The sequence below is a fragment of the Rhinoraja longicauda genome, chromosome 25 (genome assembly GCF_053455715.1).
Source record: "Rhinoraja longicauda isolate Sanriku21f chromosome 25, sRhiLon1.1, whole genome shotgun sequence".
Classification (NCBI taxonomy): Eukaryota; Metazoa; Chordata; class Chondrichthyes; order Rajiformes; family Arhynchobatidae; genus Rhinoraja; species Rhinoraja longicauda.
In genome coordinates, this window is record NC_135977.1 from 32,960,637 (window position 1) to 32,979,816 (window position 19,180).

Sequence of the window (19,180 nt, forward strand, 5' to 3'; positions counted from 1 at the left end):
AATCGCTGATGTGCAGGAAGAAATTGCAGATGCTGGTTTAAACCAAAGATCAACACAAAAAGCTGGAGTAACTCAGCGGGACAGGCAGCATCTCTGGAGAAAAAGAACATGTGACGTTTTAGGTCGAAATCCTTCTTCAGAATTTGCTAATATTCTTCAGAATTTGCAGTTTCTTGCAGAAATTGCTAATATTCATCATCAGCCATTTATTTCTCGCTGAGTGATGGAATCAAGTTATAAAACGTGTTCTGGTGACGATGCAGTTTCATGCATTTTGGGCAGGAATGCAAGACTGCCTGATTCCCTTAAAGGAGAAATCCATGTTGATAGCAGAAGGGCCTGCTGCCAGAGAGCAGCTGCCAGAGAGCTGGCTCGAAGGGCCGAATGGCCTACTCCTGCACCTATTGTCTATTGTCTATTGTCTATCTGATTACTGATGCTGCATTTGCTGCATCTGGTAACATTCCAAGATTTAAATGACGTTTTATCAACAAAGATTAAATTTGCAGAATTCTTTGCAGTGAATTATTTTATATTTAAATTCTGATACTTTATTGTGTTGAGTAACCACAGACGATGGTCTTAGAATTACGCTTCACCCAGAACTACAGTCATGGAGAGCCATTGAGCCAAGCAGTGTGGAAAACAGACCATTCTGCCCACACTGACCGACATGTCCCATCTACACCAGTCCCACCTGCTTGCATTCGGCCCATATCTCTCTAAACTTACTCTATCCATCTGCACTGGAATAGCACTGGGCATTTAACAGGCTTCAAGACTATCAGTAGATATGTTCAAGGATTCATGCACACACCCATTGCACACACCCATTGCACACCCTGAAGCTTTGGCACAATTATATATTTGCACATTTCAAAAGTCACACTAAAGGCGTGAGCATATATGTACCATCTCCTGGGCTGAAACCTTTATTCACAAATGAAGAAGCAAAGATCTTAGTCTCAAAATACACACTGGAAGCTCTCTGCAGAAAGGTTTGTCCCTTGCTTGCTGTATCCAATCATTGTGCATTGGCTCCCTAACTACACACTGCCGAGTAAGGTAGAAATATTAAGGCAAGAATGGTTCACATTCGATTACCTTGATGGCCACTTGAAGCAACTATAATGGACATGTTGACTGATCACAGCAAACAATCATCATTAATTAGTCCTCAACATAACCAGTCAAGATGTAAGTAAAAAACCCTAGAGCTTATAGAACAAGGAGAATCAGAGTCCAAGGTCACTCTTTCCCCACTAACGTTTTACCACATGTCATATTTCATATACTCCATCTTACAATGTCATTTTCAGAAAGAGATCTGCATCTAAGTGAATCAATACTAACTGCTTCTGGTGTCTCACTAGGGAGCTTCTGTTATAAAACAAGCTTCTCTGCGTCGAAATATTGGTTTTGAATTTCCACCCTTCAAACACAGGCCACGTCCTCTGACTCTGCTGTGGCGGACAAGGTGACACAGCCTGTCTGGTTTCACAAACGTTTGTCCTCGGTATATTCCTTATTGATCTCTGCCCAACTGATGCATAGGAACAGCATTGTCCATGTCCACAACAAGGTGCCCTCTCCACTCGGATGCACAGTGCACAATGACAGGCAGTGCAGCTCCAATGTTGTGATGCATGGACAGGCAGTGAAGCTCCAATGTTGTGATGCATGGACAGGCAGTGAAGCTCCAATGTTGTGATGCATGGACAGGCAGTGAAGCTCCAATGTTGTGATGCATGGGCAGGCAGCCAGCATCTCTGGATAGAGGGGAGGGATGATGTTTTGGGTCGAGACCCTTCTTCAGGCTGCAGAAGGGTAGCGACCCGAAACCTCACCCATTCCTTCTATCCAGAGATGCTGCTTGTCTAAGTTAATCACTGCGTTTTGTGTCTATCTTCGGTGTAAACCAGCATCTGCAGTTCCTTCCTACACATGTTATGGTGCAAGTTGTGATACCCAATATTTCGGGCTTTGAAGATTTCTGCCTCTACAGTTTAGTTTAGAGATACAGCGCGGAAACAGGCCCTTTCGGCCCACCGGGTCCGCGCCGACCAGCGATCCCCGCACATTGACACTACCCTATACCCACTCTGGACAATTCTTTTTGGAATTACATTTACCAAGCCAATTAACCTACATGCCTGGATGTCTTTGGAGTGTGGCAGGAAACCGAAGATCTCAGAGAAAACCCACGTGGTTACGGGGAGAACGTACAAACTCCGCACAGACAGCGCCCGTAGTCAGGATCGAACCCAGATCTCCGGCGCTGCATTCGCTGTAAGGCAGCAACTCTACCGCTACTCTATGCTCCTACACTATGCTCCTCTCTTGCCTCTTCCTGCTTTATTTCCATTGCAAACCCAAAGGGCAGCTTTAACTCTGATTAGAAAATGATATAATTTGCCCTGAATAGCCATTCATCAAAGCAAAATACGACGTGATTCAAAGTGACGCAGGGTGGAAGGGAGTGGCTCCAGGGTGATCCAATGTTATGTGTGAATCTAACTCCTGCTGGTGATGTTGCAGAACTGACAGTCCGTCCTAGTAACCCCTAAAAGCCCTCTATAGAGCTGTCAGCATTTTGTAGATAGGCACAAAATGCTGAAGTAACTCAACAGGACAGGCAGCATCTCCGGAGAGAAGGAATGGATGACGTTTCGGGTCGAGACCCTTCTTCTTCAAAAGGGTGTAAAGAAGGGTCTCGACCCGAAACGTCATCCATTCCTTCTCTCCAGAGATGCTGCCTGTCCCAATGAGTTACTCCAGCATTTTGTGTCTACCTTCAGTTTAAATCAGCATCTGTAGTTCCTTCCTACTCACCTACTTTACGCATTTTGTACTTAGTTTTTACACATTATTCACCAGTTGTCCCACCTGAATCCATTTCTTATCATCAGTAACAATATGTTAATTTTGTTTTGATGAAAGTTTAGTTTAGTTTAGATAAACAGCGCGGGAACAGGCCCTTCGGCCCACCGAGTCCGCACCGACCATCGATCCTCGCACGTTAACACTATCCTACACACACTAGGGACAATTTGCATTTATACCAAGGCAATTTACCTGCAGACCTGTCATTTTTCTACCTTAAACTAGTCTTTTTTTAATTTTAATTTTGTTTTAAAGAACCATTACATTATTTTTCCATTTAAAATCAGCCTGAAGAACAGAAAATTTTCATTTCAAGGCGTGAAAATATGTTAATATCTACCGCAGAGGAATGTAGAATCACAGTCAATAAACGACTCACAACATTTGCAAAAACAAAGCATGATCTTACCAGAACTGGGGGGTTGGGCTTTAGGGAGAGACTGGATAGGATGCTTCCTTTTTCCACCTGGAGTGAGGGATGACCTTGTTGAGGTTTAGAAAATGATGAGGATCATAGATAAGGTAGTATAAGAAAATAACTGCAGATGCTGGTACAAATCGAAGGTATTTTTTCTCAAAATGCTGGTCTCGGCCCGAAAAGTCACCCATTCCTTCTCTCCTGAGATGCTGCCTGACCTGCTGAGTTACTCCTGCATTTTGTGAATAAATATCATAGATAAGGTGAATGATCACAGTCATTTCCCCAGGAGAGCAGTCTAAAATGAGGTCGTGTCGATGTAAAGTGAGAGGGGAAATATTTAAATGGGAGCTGAGGGGCAACTTGTTCGTACGGAGGGTGGTAGGTATGTGGAATGAACTGCCAGAGGATGTGGTGGGTGTTGGGAACAATTACAATGGTTTATGTGGACAGGTACATGGATAGAATAGGTTCAGAAGGATATGGGCTAAACGCAGGCAGAAGGAACTAGCTCAGGTAGGCTATTTGGTCGACACAGACTGGTTGGGCCAAAGGGCCGGTCTCCAATCTATCAATCAAAGGTGGCACAGCGGTAGAGTTGCTGCCTCACAGCAAATGCAGCGCTGGAGACCCGGGTTCCATCTTGACCACGGGCGCCGTCTGTACGAAGTTTATACGTTTTCCCCGTGACCTGCGTGGGTTTTCTCTGAGATCTTCGATTTCCTCCCGCACTCCAAAGACGTTCAGGTTTGTAGGTTAATTGGCTTGGTAAATGTAAAACTTGTCCCTAATGGGTATAGGATAGTGTTAGTGTGCGGGGATCGCTGGTCGGTGCGGACCCGGTGGGCAGAAAGGGCCTGTTTCCGCGCTGTATCTCTAAACTAAACTAAACTAAACCATAAAACAAAGATTAGTCGATAGCAAGTCTCCACATGAGGGCAAGGTCATGATTGAATCAGATTTGTAGAGCATCGAAGCAGGTCCTTCGGCCCAACATGCCAATGCCGACCAAGGAACCCCAACTACACATCCCACCTGTCTGTGTTTGGCCCATATCCAACCAGAGTATAGAAACAAAGCAATGCAGATGCTAGTTAATACACAAAAGGACATTAAGTGCTGCAGTAACTCAATAGGTCAGGCAGCGTCTCTGGAGAATATGAACAGGTGATATTTCGGGTTGAGACCCTTCTTCAGACTGAAACCTTTCCTATCTATGTACTTGTCTAAATGGCTTTTAAATGTTGTGGTAGTAGCTGCCTCAACTATATCCTCTGGCAGCTTGTTCCATACACCCACTAACCTTTGTGTGAAAAATGTTCCCCTCAGGTTCCTATTAAATCTTTCCCCTCTCACTTTAAAATTATGAAACATAGAAACATAGATCGAAACATAGAAAATAGGTGCAGGAGGAGGCCATTCGGCCCTTCGAGCCAGCACCGACATTCATTGTGATCATGGCTGATCGTCCACAATCAATAACCCGTGCCTGCCTTCTCGCCATATCCCTTGATTTCACTAGCCCCTAGAGCTCTATCTAACTCTCTCTTAAATCCATTCAGTGATTTGGCTTCCACTGCCCTCTGTGGCAGAGAATTCCACAAATTCACAACTCTCTGGGTGAAAAAGTTCCTTCTCACCTCAGTTTTAAATGGCCTCCCCTTTATTCTAAGACTTGGTTCTGGACTGTCCCAACATTGGGAACATTTTTCCTGCATCTAGCTTGTCCAGTCCTTTTATAATTTTATATGTTTCTATAAGATCCCCTCTCATCCTTCTAAACTCCAGTGAATACAAGTCTAGTCTTATCAATCTTTCCTCATATGACAGTCCCGCCATCCCAGGGATCAATCTCGTGAACCTACGCTGCACTGCCCCAATTACAAGGATGTCCTTCCTCAAATTAGGAGACCAAAACTGTACACAATACTCCAGATGTGGTCTTACCAGGGCCCTATACAACTGCAGAAGAACCTCTTTACTCCTATACTGAAATCGTCTCGTTCTGAAGGGCAACATGCCTCCTCTGGTTCTGGTTCTATGTCCTCTGGTTCTTCATTCCCCTACTATGGGCAAAAGGCTCTGTACTTTGACTCTATCTATTCCACTGGAGTGGGTGCAGAAGAGATTCATCTGTGAGAGTCAGTAGGTTTGTAGTAGACATCAATCGATAGTCTGTCCCGTGTGGGGGTGAAAGGGAGATCAAGAAAGGGGAGAGATCTGACATCTTTGTCTCCTTTCTTGCTCTGTGTCCATCACAGGGGCAGACCAGTGACTGATGTCTACTGCACCTAGAAACAGAAACATAGAAAATAGGTGCAGGAGGAGGCCGTTTGGCCCTTCGAGCCAGCACCGCCATTCATTGTGATCATGGCTGATCATCCACAATCTGTAACCCGTGCCTGCCTTCTCCCCATATCCCTTGATTCCGCTAGCCCCTAGAGCTCTATCTAACTCTCTTTTAAATCCAACCAGTGATTTGGCCTCCACTGCCCTCTGTGGCAGAGAATTCCACAAATTCACAACTCTCTGGTTGAAAAGGTTTCTTCTCACCTCAAACCTACTGACTGCCACATTGATCTGGACTACACCTCCTCCCACCCTCCCCTTGCAGAGACGATGTACCATACTTCTCCAACGCACCTGCTCCAAGGTGCGGGTCTTCATTCCGGGGCATGCTCTTTCTTTGGTGAACGTGGATCCCCCTTCCCAATTCTGTCGTAGATGGATCCCACCCCCGCCTCTCCTCTGAGCCTCCTAGTTCTACTCTCACTCTCCCTCCCCTCAGAAGGAACAAGTACAGAGTTTCCCCTGGACCTCACCTTCCACCCCACCAGCCTCCGCATCCAATGCATCATCCTCACTCATTTGCGGCACCTTCAACATGATCCCACCACCACAGTCACATATTCCCATCTCCATCACTTTCCGTCTGCCACCGAGACAACTCCTTGTACCATTCATCCCATCCCGCCCAAACCACCCTCGTCTCGAGTACTTTCCCCAGCAACTTCAGAAGATATGACAACTGTCCCTATATCTCCTCCCTCTCCACGATCCAGGAGCTCCACCAGTCCTTCCAGTTGATACAGAGGTACATGTGTACCTCCTCCAACCTCATCTATTGTGTCCGGTGTTTCTGGTTTGGCCTCCTGTACATGAGCAAAAGCCAAGCATGGACTTGCCATCCTTTACACCAAAGACTTGCACTCAGTCTGCCCAGGCCGACCTGATCTCCCGGTTGCTGACCATTTTAATTCCTATTCCCATTCCCATGCTGACCTTTCTGTCCTGGGCTTCCTCCATTGCCAGAGTGAGGCCACACACAAACTAAAGACAATACATGATTACAATCGAACAGTCCACATTGTACAGATACAGAATAATGTGAATAACGTTTCGTGCAAGATAAAAGTCCAGTAAAGTCCGATCAAAGATAGTCCCAGGGTCACAAATGAGGTAGATAGTAGTTCAGCACTGCTCTCTGGTTGTGGTAGGATGGTTCAGTTGCCTGATAACAGCTGGGAAGAAACTGTCCCTGAATGTGGAGGTGTGCGTTATCACACTTCTATACCTTTGTCCCAATGGATGGAGGAGAAGAGGGAGTGGCCAGGGTGCGTCTCGTCCTTGATTGTGTTGCCGGCCTTGCCGAGGCAGCGTGAGGTGTAAATGGAGTCAATGGAAGGGAGGCTGGTTCGTGTGATGGTCTGGGCTGTGTCCACAATTCACTGCACTTTCTTGCGGACACGTGATTATTGTCACGCGTATTGAGATGTGGTGAAAACGGTTAAAAACGTTGGGTTCAAGTGGGATTGATTGGAGTGTGTGTTCAGTGGAATGGTCGGTATGATCCAACATAGTGAGACACTGACTTTCATCTTGTTGTCTAGGTCTCGGGCTGCATCACCTTCTCACAAAGGCCACCGATGCAGACATCCCACGTCCCACGGCTCAGCCGCCAGGAACACCAGCTGCTCCAGCAGGTAATTCTTCTTCCTTTGCTCATACGCCCAGATACATCACACTCGTGGGCCCAGGACCTACAACTGACAGCCCTCGCCCCCCAACCGTTCGGTACATCGTAACGCCAACTTTAAGTGCTTGCTGTGTAAACTGACCCACAAAAGCTTACTGAAGTGCACAAGTTGTCGATTTTTATCTCAGTGTGCAAGCTGTGAAACACCATCAATACCACTTTAAGATCAACAATATAATCTAATGCTCCCACTATTCCTCACTCAGCTCTCCAGTGCTTGAATCAATGCGCTGTGAGTAAATCACACTAAATCCTTGCCACCGCCTGCCACCAACTAAAGGGCTTTCAGTAGAAAGCTTCAAGCACTTTAGAAACTCGTGCCTCTCTGTCTCCTGGGATGACTGTGTGAGGAAGTCAAGAAGCAAAGATTCAGGCTGGAAACAGGGGGGGAGTTGACAGAAATATAAGTGACAATAGGTTGTAAGGAAGAATATTGGGAGAATGGGATTACACTGTGACGTGGAGTTGATGAACTGAATGGCCTTGGATGACAGAATGAAACAGAAAACTTATGACAAGCTGTTGATCTATAGCCAAGATAGTGAAGACTATTAAGACCATTCTGTTACAGTTTTACAAGACATCAGTGAAGCCACATTTGTGGACAGTAAACCCTCATTACATCGGACCATGGGGTGAGGGGGTGGGGGGGAATGGTGTCCGTTATTACCGATTATCCGCTATAACAGAGTAGGGCAATATCATTGTATGCAGTTGAAATAAAGAACTGCAGATGATGGTTAATACACAAAAGGACACAAGGTGCTGGAGTAACTCAGCGGGTCAGGCAGCATCTGTGGAGAGCATGTATAGGTGACGTTTCACAGAGGGCTGGAGTAACTCAGCGGGTCAGGCAGCATCTGTGGAGAAAATGTATCGGTGACATTGGGACCCTTCGTCAGACTGATTCAGTCTGCTGAGTTACTCCAGAGTTTTGTGGTCGTTCCACATTTAATCGAGTCGGTGATGCGGCTGTCTGCCCCAGCGAGCCCTGCTTCACCAGCAACCCCAGGGCCCGGTTGGTGCGGCTCACGTTGTAGCCCCTGGCCGTCAGTGCTTTCTTCAGGCCGCCTCCAACGACAGGACACGCTCGGTCACCCTGGGGCTCCCTCGCCTCTCCCCTGCTGCCGCTGCTTGCTGTCGGCCGTCACTTTGTCCAAGGTGGATTATTGCGGTGATTGTGTGGCAGAAGGTGGAGGAGGCAACGGTGGGGGAAGGGGGGGAGGGGGAGAGGGGAGGCCGAGTGGACAGATCAATGGGAGAAGGAGGAGGAGGTGGTGGTGGGGGAAGGGGGGAGTGGTGGGAGAGGCTGAGTGGACAGAGCAACAGAAGGAGGAGGAGGTGGCAGTGGGGGAAGGGGGGGGTGGTGGGAGAGGCCGAGTGGACACAGCAATGGGAGGAGGAGGAGGAGGAGGTAGCGGTGGAGGGGAGAGCATTCAAATGATGGTCAACAGGAAGAAGTAGCAGCTGGTGAGAGGGGAGTGAGCCTAATGGTGACCGAGCGCATCCTTCATGTGGCTTGGCAAGACCCAATGTGGCTTGGCAGGTTGGGCAGATTTTCTGTTGCTAGTGGTGTTCTTAAAACTTTCACTGGCCAAAAGTTTATTCCTCGATCAACATTGAAGCCTGAAGAAGGGTCTCGACCCGAAATGTCACCCATTCCTTCTCTCTAGAGATGCCGCTGAGTTACTCCAGCTTTTTGTATCTATCCTCTGTGTAAACCAGCATCTGCAGATCCTTCCTGCACGTCACTACAATAGAGTTTATTTGACTTGCACACCTTGCTCCTGGTGGAACTGCACCACACACAAATTATTTGTCACACTTCTGACATGACAGTCATGTTTATGCCTCAGAAATATTTTGTGCAAAATGCTTAGATTGGCCAGGGATGAAGTAGGAACCTTTGTTGACTGCTATCCAATGGCCCATGGGTGAGATACTGGCCATGGAAAGAATCTGGCCTGGCAGATTCGACGACACAGAAAAAATCATTCACGCTTTCATTTCCTCCCGCCTAGACTACTGCAACTCCCTATACACTGGGATCAGCCAATCTTCCCTGTCCCGCCTGCAACTGGTCCAAAACGCCGCAGCGAGACTCCTGACGGTACCCGTAAAAGGGACCACATCACCCCGATTCTGGCCTCTCTCCACTGGCTCCCTGTACGGTACAGAATCAACTTCAAACTCCTCCTATTCACGTATAAAGCCCTAAATGGACATTCCCCCCCTACATCAAAAATCTTCTAACCACCCTCTCTAACTCCAGGTCCCTCAGATCGGCCGACTTGGGGCTACTCACTATCCCGCGGTCTAGGCTTAAGCTCAGGGGTGACCGCGCTTTTGCGGTTGCAGCTCCTAGACTCCTTTAAGTCCAGGCTCAAAACCTATTTCTACTCCCTAGCGTTTGAGGCTCATTGAGGAGGCGCTGTGAACTGTTTGCGTGCTACTGTATGTTTCATTTTTTTCCCATTGGAACCTAATCAGATGTACAGCACTTTGGTCAACGTGGGTTGTTTTTAAATGTGCTATACAAATAAAATTGACTTGACTTGACTTGACTCTATGGTGCGTTTGGGCAGGCTGATGAAGATGGGTTGGGTTAAATTAGTAGCAAACCAGGCAAGGCAGTGCACTGGCAAAGCTCAGCATTTCCAACTGTGAAAGGGATATGATTACAGAGGCTTGTAATCGTGTCTTTTCACTGAACTCCCTCATAAATCCTCAGTCAATATTTGGTATTGGTCCCCAGTTTATTGTTTTAACGTGCACCAGAATACAGTGATGCACAGAGCTATTCAAGCCAATCATACTGTCCTTGAATAGTGTACAGCGGCACGGTGGTGCAGCGGTAGAGTTGCTGCCTTACAGCGAATGCAGCGCCGGAGACTCAGGTTCGATCCTGACTACGGGCACCGTCTGTACGGAGTTTGTACGTTCTCCCCGTGACCTGTGTGGGTTTTCTCTGGGATCTTCGGTTTCCTCCCACACTCCAAAGACGTACAGGTATGTAGGTTAATTGGCTGGGAAAACATAAAAATTGTCCCTAGTTGGTGTAGGATAGTGTTAGTGTGCGGGGATCGCTGGGCGGCACGGACCCGGTGGGCCGAAGGGCCTGTTTCTGCGCTGTATCTCTAAATCTAAATCTAAAATCTAAATATATCAATCAAAAATGAAAAATAAACAGAGTGCAGAATATAGTGTTGTAGCTGCAGAGAAAGTGCAGATAGAAAAGTGGAAGGGCTGCAACGAGGTAGGCCGGAAGATCAGAAGTTTATCCTCAGTGTATAAGAGGTCTATTGAACAGTGGGGAAGAAGCTATTCTTGAATCTGGTGATACAGGCTCTCAGGCCCTTGGTTTTTCTGCCCGATGGAAGAGTGGAGAAAAGAGAACGTTGGTTTCGGTGATGTACAATGCTGCGTTCACAGTTTTCTGCAATTTCTAGTGGTTTTGGGCAGAGAAGTTGTCATACCAAGCTGTGGTGCATCTGGATTGGGTGCTTTCTACGGTGCATCTGTTAACATTGAGAGAGTCATTGGCAACATACCAGATTTCCTCAGTCTTACCCGCGTCACAGGCAGGGTGAAGCAGCAAGTGTCATCCCAAGGAAAAACTAACCCTTTACTCTCTATTCCATAGAGCGCAGGAGGATGAGGGTGATCTTATAGAGGCGTATAAAAGCACAAGAGGAATAGATCGGGTAGATGCACAGAGTCTCTTGCCCAGAGTAGGGGAATTGTGGACCAGAGGACATAGGTTCAAGGTGAAGGGGAAAAGATTTGATAGGAATCTGAGGGGTAACGTTTTCCACACGGAGGGTGGTGGGTGTATGGAACAAGCTGCCAGAGGAGGTAGTTGAGGCTGGGACAGTTACACAGGTGCATGGATAGGACAGGTTTGGAGGGATATGGACCAAACGCGGGCAGGTGGGACTAGTGTAGCTGGGACATTGTTGGCCGGTGTGGGCAGGTTGGGCCGAAGGGCCTGTTTCCACACTGTATCACTCTATAACTCTATGACTCTCAGAAAAATTATATTGTGGAAATGCATAATGGAACATGATGCTTACCATGATGCCTAACATGATGCAGTGTCCATTAAATAAATTAAATTGTGCTTCCTTATTTAATTTAATATTAATGCTGCTACAATACACAGTGGATAAATATCTGTGTTGAAGGACAATTATCTTTTAGTTCAATTCTGAATTTATGTTGACTTTGTATATGTGATTTCTTACAAAAAGTTAGCATTTCACAGGAGGTAAGTATACCACTTATGAGAGATGTTATTAATGATGAAATCAGGGTTTAATTGTTCCATGTGTCTCTGGATGGTTGTACTATTACATTATTGGTGATAGTGAACTGTACCTGGAGAACTGCCCATTGAAAGGGCAGTTGGATAATTAAACATTAATGGCTGTGTGATGCCTTGGACATTCCATCCTTTTGTGGCTAAAGTTCTGGCATCAATGGACACAAATTATCAGTCCAAAGGTGTAGGAAGGAAATGCAGATGCTGGTTTACACCAAAGATAGACACTAAGTGCTGGAATAACTCAGCGGGACAGGCAGCATCTCTGCAGAGAAGGAATGGGTGACGTTTTGGGTCGAGACCCTTCTACAGACTGAGTTACTCCAGCATTCAGTGTCTAAAGGTGACAGCTAGTTTGGGAACAGCTCTGCCCAGGACAGGATGGCCCTGCAGAGAGTAGTGCGTTAGGCAGAACGCACCATGGGAAATACACTCGTCCCCCTGCAGGACCTATACATCAGGAGGTGCAGATCCAGAGCAAGCAAGATCATGAGGGACCCCTGCCACCCCAGTAACGGACTGTTCCAGATGCTACGATCAGGCAAACGCCTCCGCTGTCACACTGTGAAAACGGAGAGGATGAGACGGAGCTTCTTCCCACAGGCCATCAGGACTGTCAACTTTTATAACCCCAGACTAAATTTTTGTCGACACTAATAGTAACTTATTAACTTTATTTATATGCTGTAACTGTAATTCTTTTTGTGAACAACCCGCAGGCATTGCCACTTTCATTTCACTGCACATCGTGTATGTGTATGTGACAAATAAATTTGACTTGACTTGACTTGAATTAGAAAACGGTTATTGGAAAGAATGATTTTACTGTTCGAAACACACTCAATCTAACCTGAGGAGCCAGTGAAAGTATCACAATTACTGCAATTATTGAACACATTTCAAATTGTAGATGGAGGATTTGCACGGTGAGTCCAGGATAAAGTTTAGTTTCTGTTCTCTGTTATCACACTGAGACATGGTGCGTTAAAAAGCATGCGCAGAACATGAATCACGGAGCAGAGGAGGGTTTTTACATATTGGTCTGCTTTTAGCTTGACCTTACTGCTTGAGAGCCTGTACCCCCACTATCTCCTAAGCCTTGAATGAGCCTCGGAGACGAGTGGACAAGAGTCTCAATCAGGGCACAGGTCACTGTCAACCACAGTATCCCAACAGGGATGGGACCTGTAGCCATTGCTGCTGATCACAGAATGTCTGAACCATTGTGTTGCCCTGAACCTTTGCCCAACCAGGACCCAGGTGTTCCAAGGGGCCAGATCCTCCATCACTTGCAAGTTGTTGCAATCGGCAGCCGGCCCCTCGCGAACCCTGTGAGCAAATTTGGGCCCCATATCTGAGGAAGGATGTGCTGGCTCTGGAGAGGGTCCAGAGGAGGTTTACAAGAATGATCCCAGCAATGAGCAGGTTAGCATGTGATGAGCACTAGGCAGCACCGGGCCTGTACTCGCTGGAGTTTAGAAGAATGAGGTGGGACCTCATTGAAACTTACAGAATAACGAAAGGCATACTGTAGATAGAGTGGATGTGGAGAGGATGTTTCCACAGGTGGGAGAGTCTAGGACCAGAGGTCATAACCTCTGAATTAAAGGACGTTCTTATAGAAAGGAGGAGAGGAAGAACTTCTTTAGTCAGAGGGTGGTTAATCTGTGGAACTCATTACCACAGAGGGCTGTGGAGACCAAGTCAGTTGATGTTTGTAAGGAAGAAATAGACAAATTCTTGATTAGAACCGGTGTCAAGGGTTATGGGGAGAAGGCAGGAAGGTGGGTTTATGAGGCAGAGATCAGCCATGATTGAATGGCGGAGTGGAAGCAATGGGCCGAATGAACTAATTCTACTCATAACGTGTGAACCTGTGAACTTGTGGACCCCAGGTCTGGGGAAAGCTTCACACGATCATGTCTAAAGCCCTTGGGTATACCCCAGCCACCTCCCATCTCCTGTTCTTCAGCCACTGGGGAAGACGCACTGTGGAGCATATCATTCGCTGAGCTCAAATGCTCCAGAGATACCATTAGTGGAGAGACATTACTGCAAAGCAGCATAATGATAACCCTTTTCCATCTTTATGTGCAGGAAGGTATTCCAGTAAAAGATGGTGAGTCTGCATTGCTTGTTGATTTGAAAATCAGTCTTGATTGTTGGGTGGATGGAGTATTTCTGATGGAGAGATGTTAGATTTAACTGGCAGTGGAGGAAGTGTGCTTCATCTGTGGTCTGCCCTTCAGTAATCCGCCAGTGAGAAAGTCTGAATAGAATACTCTAACTGCCCCAAGTCCTTCTCTACATTGAAAGCAGACGACTCAGTGAGGGCCTTGTTCATTGCCTGCAGCTCCACACAAAAATCACCACTTTGGTTTATAAAAACATAGAAACATAGAAAATAGGTGCAGGAGGAGGCCATTCGGCCCTTCGAGCCAGCACCGCCATTCATTGTGATCATGGCTGATCATCCACAATCAGTAACCTGTGCCTGCCTTCTCCCCATGTCCCTTGATTCCACTAGCCCCTAGAGCTCTATCTAACTCTCTTTTAAATTCATCCAGTGAATTGGCCTCCACTGCCCTCTGTGGCAGAGAATTCCACAAATTCATAACCCTCGGGGTGAAAAGTTTTCTTCTCACCTCAGTTTTAAATGATTTCTCTCGTCATCCAAGCTTCTTCAATCCCATTTGCCTTGCCCTTCACTTAGGGTTGCCAACTGTCCCATGTTAGCCGGGACATCCCGTATTATGGCCTAAATTGGTTTGTCCCGTACGGGACCGCCCTTGTCCCGTATTAGTAAGGTTGCCAACTTCCTCACTCCCAAATACAAAGGGTGATGTCACCGCCCCGCGCCCCACGTGACCTCACCCAGCCAGCGGCCACGTGCTCCCGCCCGGCTCGGGCCGCCATTGGAGAGCGGGAGCACGTGGCCGCTGGCTGGGTGAGGTCACGTGGGGCGCAGGGCGCGGGGCGGTGATGTCACCTTGTGCCGTATTTTGGAGTGAGGAAGTTGGCAACACTACCTTCGCTCTAACAGGGACATAAATGCCCTGAACTCTCGTCAGCACACTGTTAAAAGCATCCCACTTTCCAGGCATTAATATGCTTGCAAAGAACCTGCTCCAATCAACTTTAGCAAGTTCTAGTCTAATACCATCAGAGTTGGCCTTGTTCCAATTCAGAATTTTAGCTTGTGGGGTCACCCTGTCAAGTAAAATTTCAATTATAATGGGGTTACATTAACAGTTGTGTTTCACTTCAGTGGGTCTTTACATGGGAAGCCAGCTTAAATAGAATTACATATTTACAGTTGAGTTACTTTTCAGTTGAGAAAATATAGACCTTCTTCACCTGCACCCTGCTGTTGCAACCAGTTAACTGCACATTGACAAGAAATGACAATATGTTCTTTAGAAAAACCGGTTACAGTAGTCTTTTAATGGTTTATAACAATAGCTACAGGTCCACCACTGAGTTTCCCACATCTGATAGTCCGGCATCTCCTTTAATCCCGACAAAATCACAAGAAGACATTTGAAATCCCCCCCCCCCCCCCCCCACTCCTCCCCACCCCTGGAAGTCCTCCCCTGACAGTGTGGGGTCTCGGCTAGGTAAGATGGCCGGTCTCGACCTCATCGGGACTTCCGCGCCGATCGATGGGTCGATTTTGCCTCCTGTGGCCGGGGGCTCTGGAACTCAGGCCTGGCCGGGGGCTCTGGAACTCAGGCCTGGCCGTGGGCTCTGGAACTCCGGCCCGGCTGTGGGCTCTGGAACTCTGGCCCTGCCGTGGGCTCTGGAACTCTGGCCCTGCCGTGGGCTCTGGAACTCAGGCCTGGCCGTGGGCTCTGGAACTCCGGCCCGGCCGTGGGCTCTGGAACTCTGGCCCTGCCGTGGGCTCTGGAACTCAGGCCTGGCCGTGGGCTCTGGAACTCCGGCCCTGCTGGGGGCTCTGGAACTCCGGCCCTGCTGGGGGCTCTGGAACTCCGGCCCTGCTGGGGGCTCTGGAACTCCGGCCCGGCCGTGGGCTCTGGAACTCAGGCCTGGCCGTGGGCTCTGGAACTTCGGCCTGGCCAGGGGGCTCTGGAACTCCAGCCCTGCTGGGGGCTCTGGAACTCCGACCTGGCCAGGGGGCTCTGGAACTCCGGCTTGCTGGGGGCTCAGGAACTCAGGCCTGGCCGGGGGCTCTGGAACTCCGGCCTGGCCAGGGGGCTCTGGAATTCAGGCCGGGGGCTCTGGAACTCAAGCCCGGTCGGAGCCGGCAGGTCCGTTCCCATGGCCGACCTCCACGGCTGGCTTTGCGGGCCAGTATCTCGGTCCCTCGGCGGCCTGGGCAGACCGTTCCGGTACCGTTGGACTCCACTCGGAGGCTATGATCCTCTTTGGCTCCGGCAAAATGGGTAATCCAGAAAGCCTCTGGAAGTAAGGGTGTTGGAAAATCAATGGCGGACTAACTTTGGGCCAATGTTTATGACTGGATTGTCAATTTTATAACTTATCATTATCACCACAGACCATAGGAATAATAATGAATCAAAGACATAGACTTCAGTAATTTTCCCTCAAATCCCAGCTTCCTTTCAGTGCCTTCCTTGCCCCAGTCCTTTTCACAGTCTGTACATTTACACATTGCTTCCCTCGTGGCATGTGGGGATATTAAACTGTTGATTAGTTTCTGGCACATTTAATCTAAATAAAGTTCAGACTTCCTGTGATATGAACACTATACTGGTGGAAGAACAAAGAATTGCCATGATGTGATTTACCATGCAAGTTGCGAGGAGAGGAAACACAGATCTATTTGCGAGACTGTTCAGTTTATGAAGAGGGAGTTATAAATGGCCTACCCCTTATTCTTAAACTGTGGGCCCTGGTTCTGGACTCCCCCAATGTCGGGAAACATGTTTCCTGCCTCTAGCGTGCCCAATCCTTTAATAATCTTAAATGTTTCTTATATGTTTATCCATCATCAACACAACAAGGGGCCACAGTTTAAGAATAAGGGGTAGGCCATTTAGAACGGAGATGAGGAAGAACTTTTTCAGTCAGAGAGTGGTGAAGGTGTGGAATTCTCTGCCTCAGAAGGCAGTGGAGGCCAGTTCGTTGGATGCTTTCAAGAGGGAGCTGGATAGAGCTCTTAAGGATAGCGGAGTGAGGGGGTATGGGGAGAAGGCAGGAACGGGGTACTGATTGAGAGTGATCAGCCATGATCGCATTGAATGGCAGTGCTGGCTCGAAGGGCTGAATGGCCTACTCCTGCACCTATTGTCTATTGTCTATTGTCTATTGTCTAACTGTGAAATCCTCCCCATACTCTTGAACAGCAAGGAATGGAAGGGTAGAAGACGTTGAGCCACTTGACGCCATTTTCCCAGCCAGCAGCCGGGCCTATTGTACCAGGCTGGACCTTGAAGAGTGAGAAAGGGAAAGTGGGAGAACATGTCTTTTTGTGATGATGCTGATGGTCATTGAGTTTCGGTTTGTTTGTTCCACAGCAATGAAGGCCGAACAAGGGCAGCTCGGAGCCCACGAGGCAGGTCAAGAAGCAGCAACCATCGAGATTATTCAAAGAGCCACCCAGGACAGAAGGCCCCGGTCAGCAGCCACTCCCACTCTGGCAAGTCACCATGTAAAAGTCCTCAGAATAAAAACACCAGACCGACTAGCAAAATAGTAAGTGTTGACGCCAATTTTATCCATCGTGCTGCACCAATTTTAACCGTAACCTAACGTGGACCATGTTAAATGAAGTATCTTTTTTTTTTTTAAACTTATTATGCAGAGCATAGCACGCAGAACCAGAATCTAGTCCCAACTTCACTCCACCATCCACAACAACCGTAATTAACATCAGCCACTCAGATTATGTGCCGTCTGGCTACGCGGGAGAATCAAAGAATGTTTAAAAATAGACACGGAGCCCTTATTAAACTTATTGTTGGTTCAACAATAATTCCCTTGCTTACCCCCTCGTTCCAGAGGTAGGTCCTGATCCCTGCCAGTTCACAGCTCTTCAGGTACACATGCAAGTACTGTTTCACACAGGTTTCCCCCTTGACCAAACACTCAGCAGTGAATTTCAGACCACAGTAACATACTGGCCGGAAATAAAGTCTTCATTTCCCCTCTAAGTCTTCTACTAACTACCATCAACTGTCTTGATTAAAGGGCTGAATGGCCTTGTATCACATGTCCAATATCTCCAGGTGGGAGCTCGGCTTTACGTGTGCGACTGCATTCCTATATCTTGCTAGCATCCGGCCTCATTCCACATGTCAACATGGTTCATTATTTAACCGTGAAAGGTCTCCCAGTCAACTGCAATCCCATTGCCAGCGGACATCAAGGTTTCAAGGTTTCAAGGTCAGTTTATGGTCACGTGTACCAATTAAGGTACAGTGAAATTCGAATTACCATACAGCCACACTAAAAAAAAAGCAACAAGACACACAACTACATACAAGTTAACATAAACATCCTCCACAGTGGATTCCCCACGTTCCTCACTGTGATGGAAGGCAATAAAGTCCAAACTTCTTCCTCTTTATTCTCCCGCGGTCAAGGCAGTCGAACCATCCGCAGTCGGGGCGATCGAAGCGCCCGCGTCGGGGCAGTCGAAGCTCCTGTGGCTTGGAGCTCCCGAAGCCGGTCTCTAACCAGACACCTCGAGCTCCGCGATGTTAACGTCCGCCGGCACCCGTAGTTGGAGCCCCAAAGTCGATCCCCGACAGGGATCGCGGGCTCCGTGATGTGAAAGTCTGCAGGCTCCCGCGGTGGAGCTCCCGAAGTTGGTCTCCAGCAAAGGCCGCCAACTCCTCCATGTTAGGCCGCAGTGCGGACGGAGATACGATACTGAAAGAAAATCATATCTCCGTCGAGGTAGGAGATTAGAAAAAGTTTCCCCCAGCTCTCCCCCCCCCCCCCCCCCCCCCCCCCCCCCGCCACCCCCCACATAAAACAAGCTAAAGAACACCAAAAACATTTAACACATACAAACAAACAACACAAATCAAAGGGACAGACAGACTGTTGGCGAGGTGGTGTAGTATGGATACTTGGGTTGGTAATCTCCCTTCTGTCAGCACTGTGAATTGCGTACAACAATCAAGCCCTAACTATCAAGGCAAAGGGATTAAAGCTGTGCCCTGTGTTGGGTCAGTACTAGAACCTGACTATCTGTTGCCAGCCAGATGCAACATAACAATGTGGGTTGGGTTAGGTGCACATTCTGCTAAATTTGCACAGTGACATTTATCACTTTTCTTCAGCCATGGTCCGAAAGAAACTTGTACTCTGGTGATGATGTTCACCGTGAAGTATAATGGGATCTGCACAAAGTGTTTCACTTCTGGAATTCAGGACACTGGAAACACGCTGGAACTGAATTTCAAAAGTGGAGCACTGCAGACAGATGCTTTTCCATTGTGCGTTTAATTCTATGATTCAGGGGCAATGGTCCAGGTGTCATCTCTGGGCCAAGGATCCCAGAAGGGCTTTAGACTTTAGACTTTAGATGCCC

General features: G+C 47.8%; 1 protein-coding gene across 1 annotated transcript in view; it reads left to right on the top strand.

The window, feature by feature from the left end:
- srrm4 (serine/arginine repetitive matrix 4) overlaps window positions 1-19,180 on the top strand; it is a 364,697-nt gene that overhangs the window by 310,813 nt on the left and 34,704 nt on the right. Inside the window, exons 7-8 of the mRNA XM_078421767.1 lie at window positions 7,192-7,284; window positions 17,157-17,334. Coding sequence (XP_078277893.1) covers window positions 7,192-7,284; window positions 17,157-17,334 — 271 coding nt within the window. The remainder of the gene's footprint in view (window positions 1-7,191; window positions 7,285-17,156; window positions 17,335-19,180) is intronic.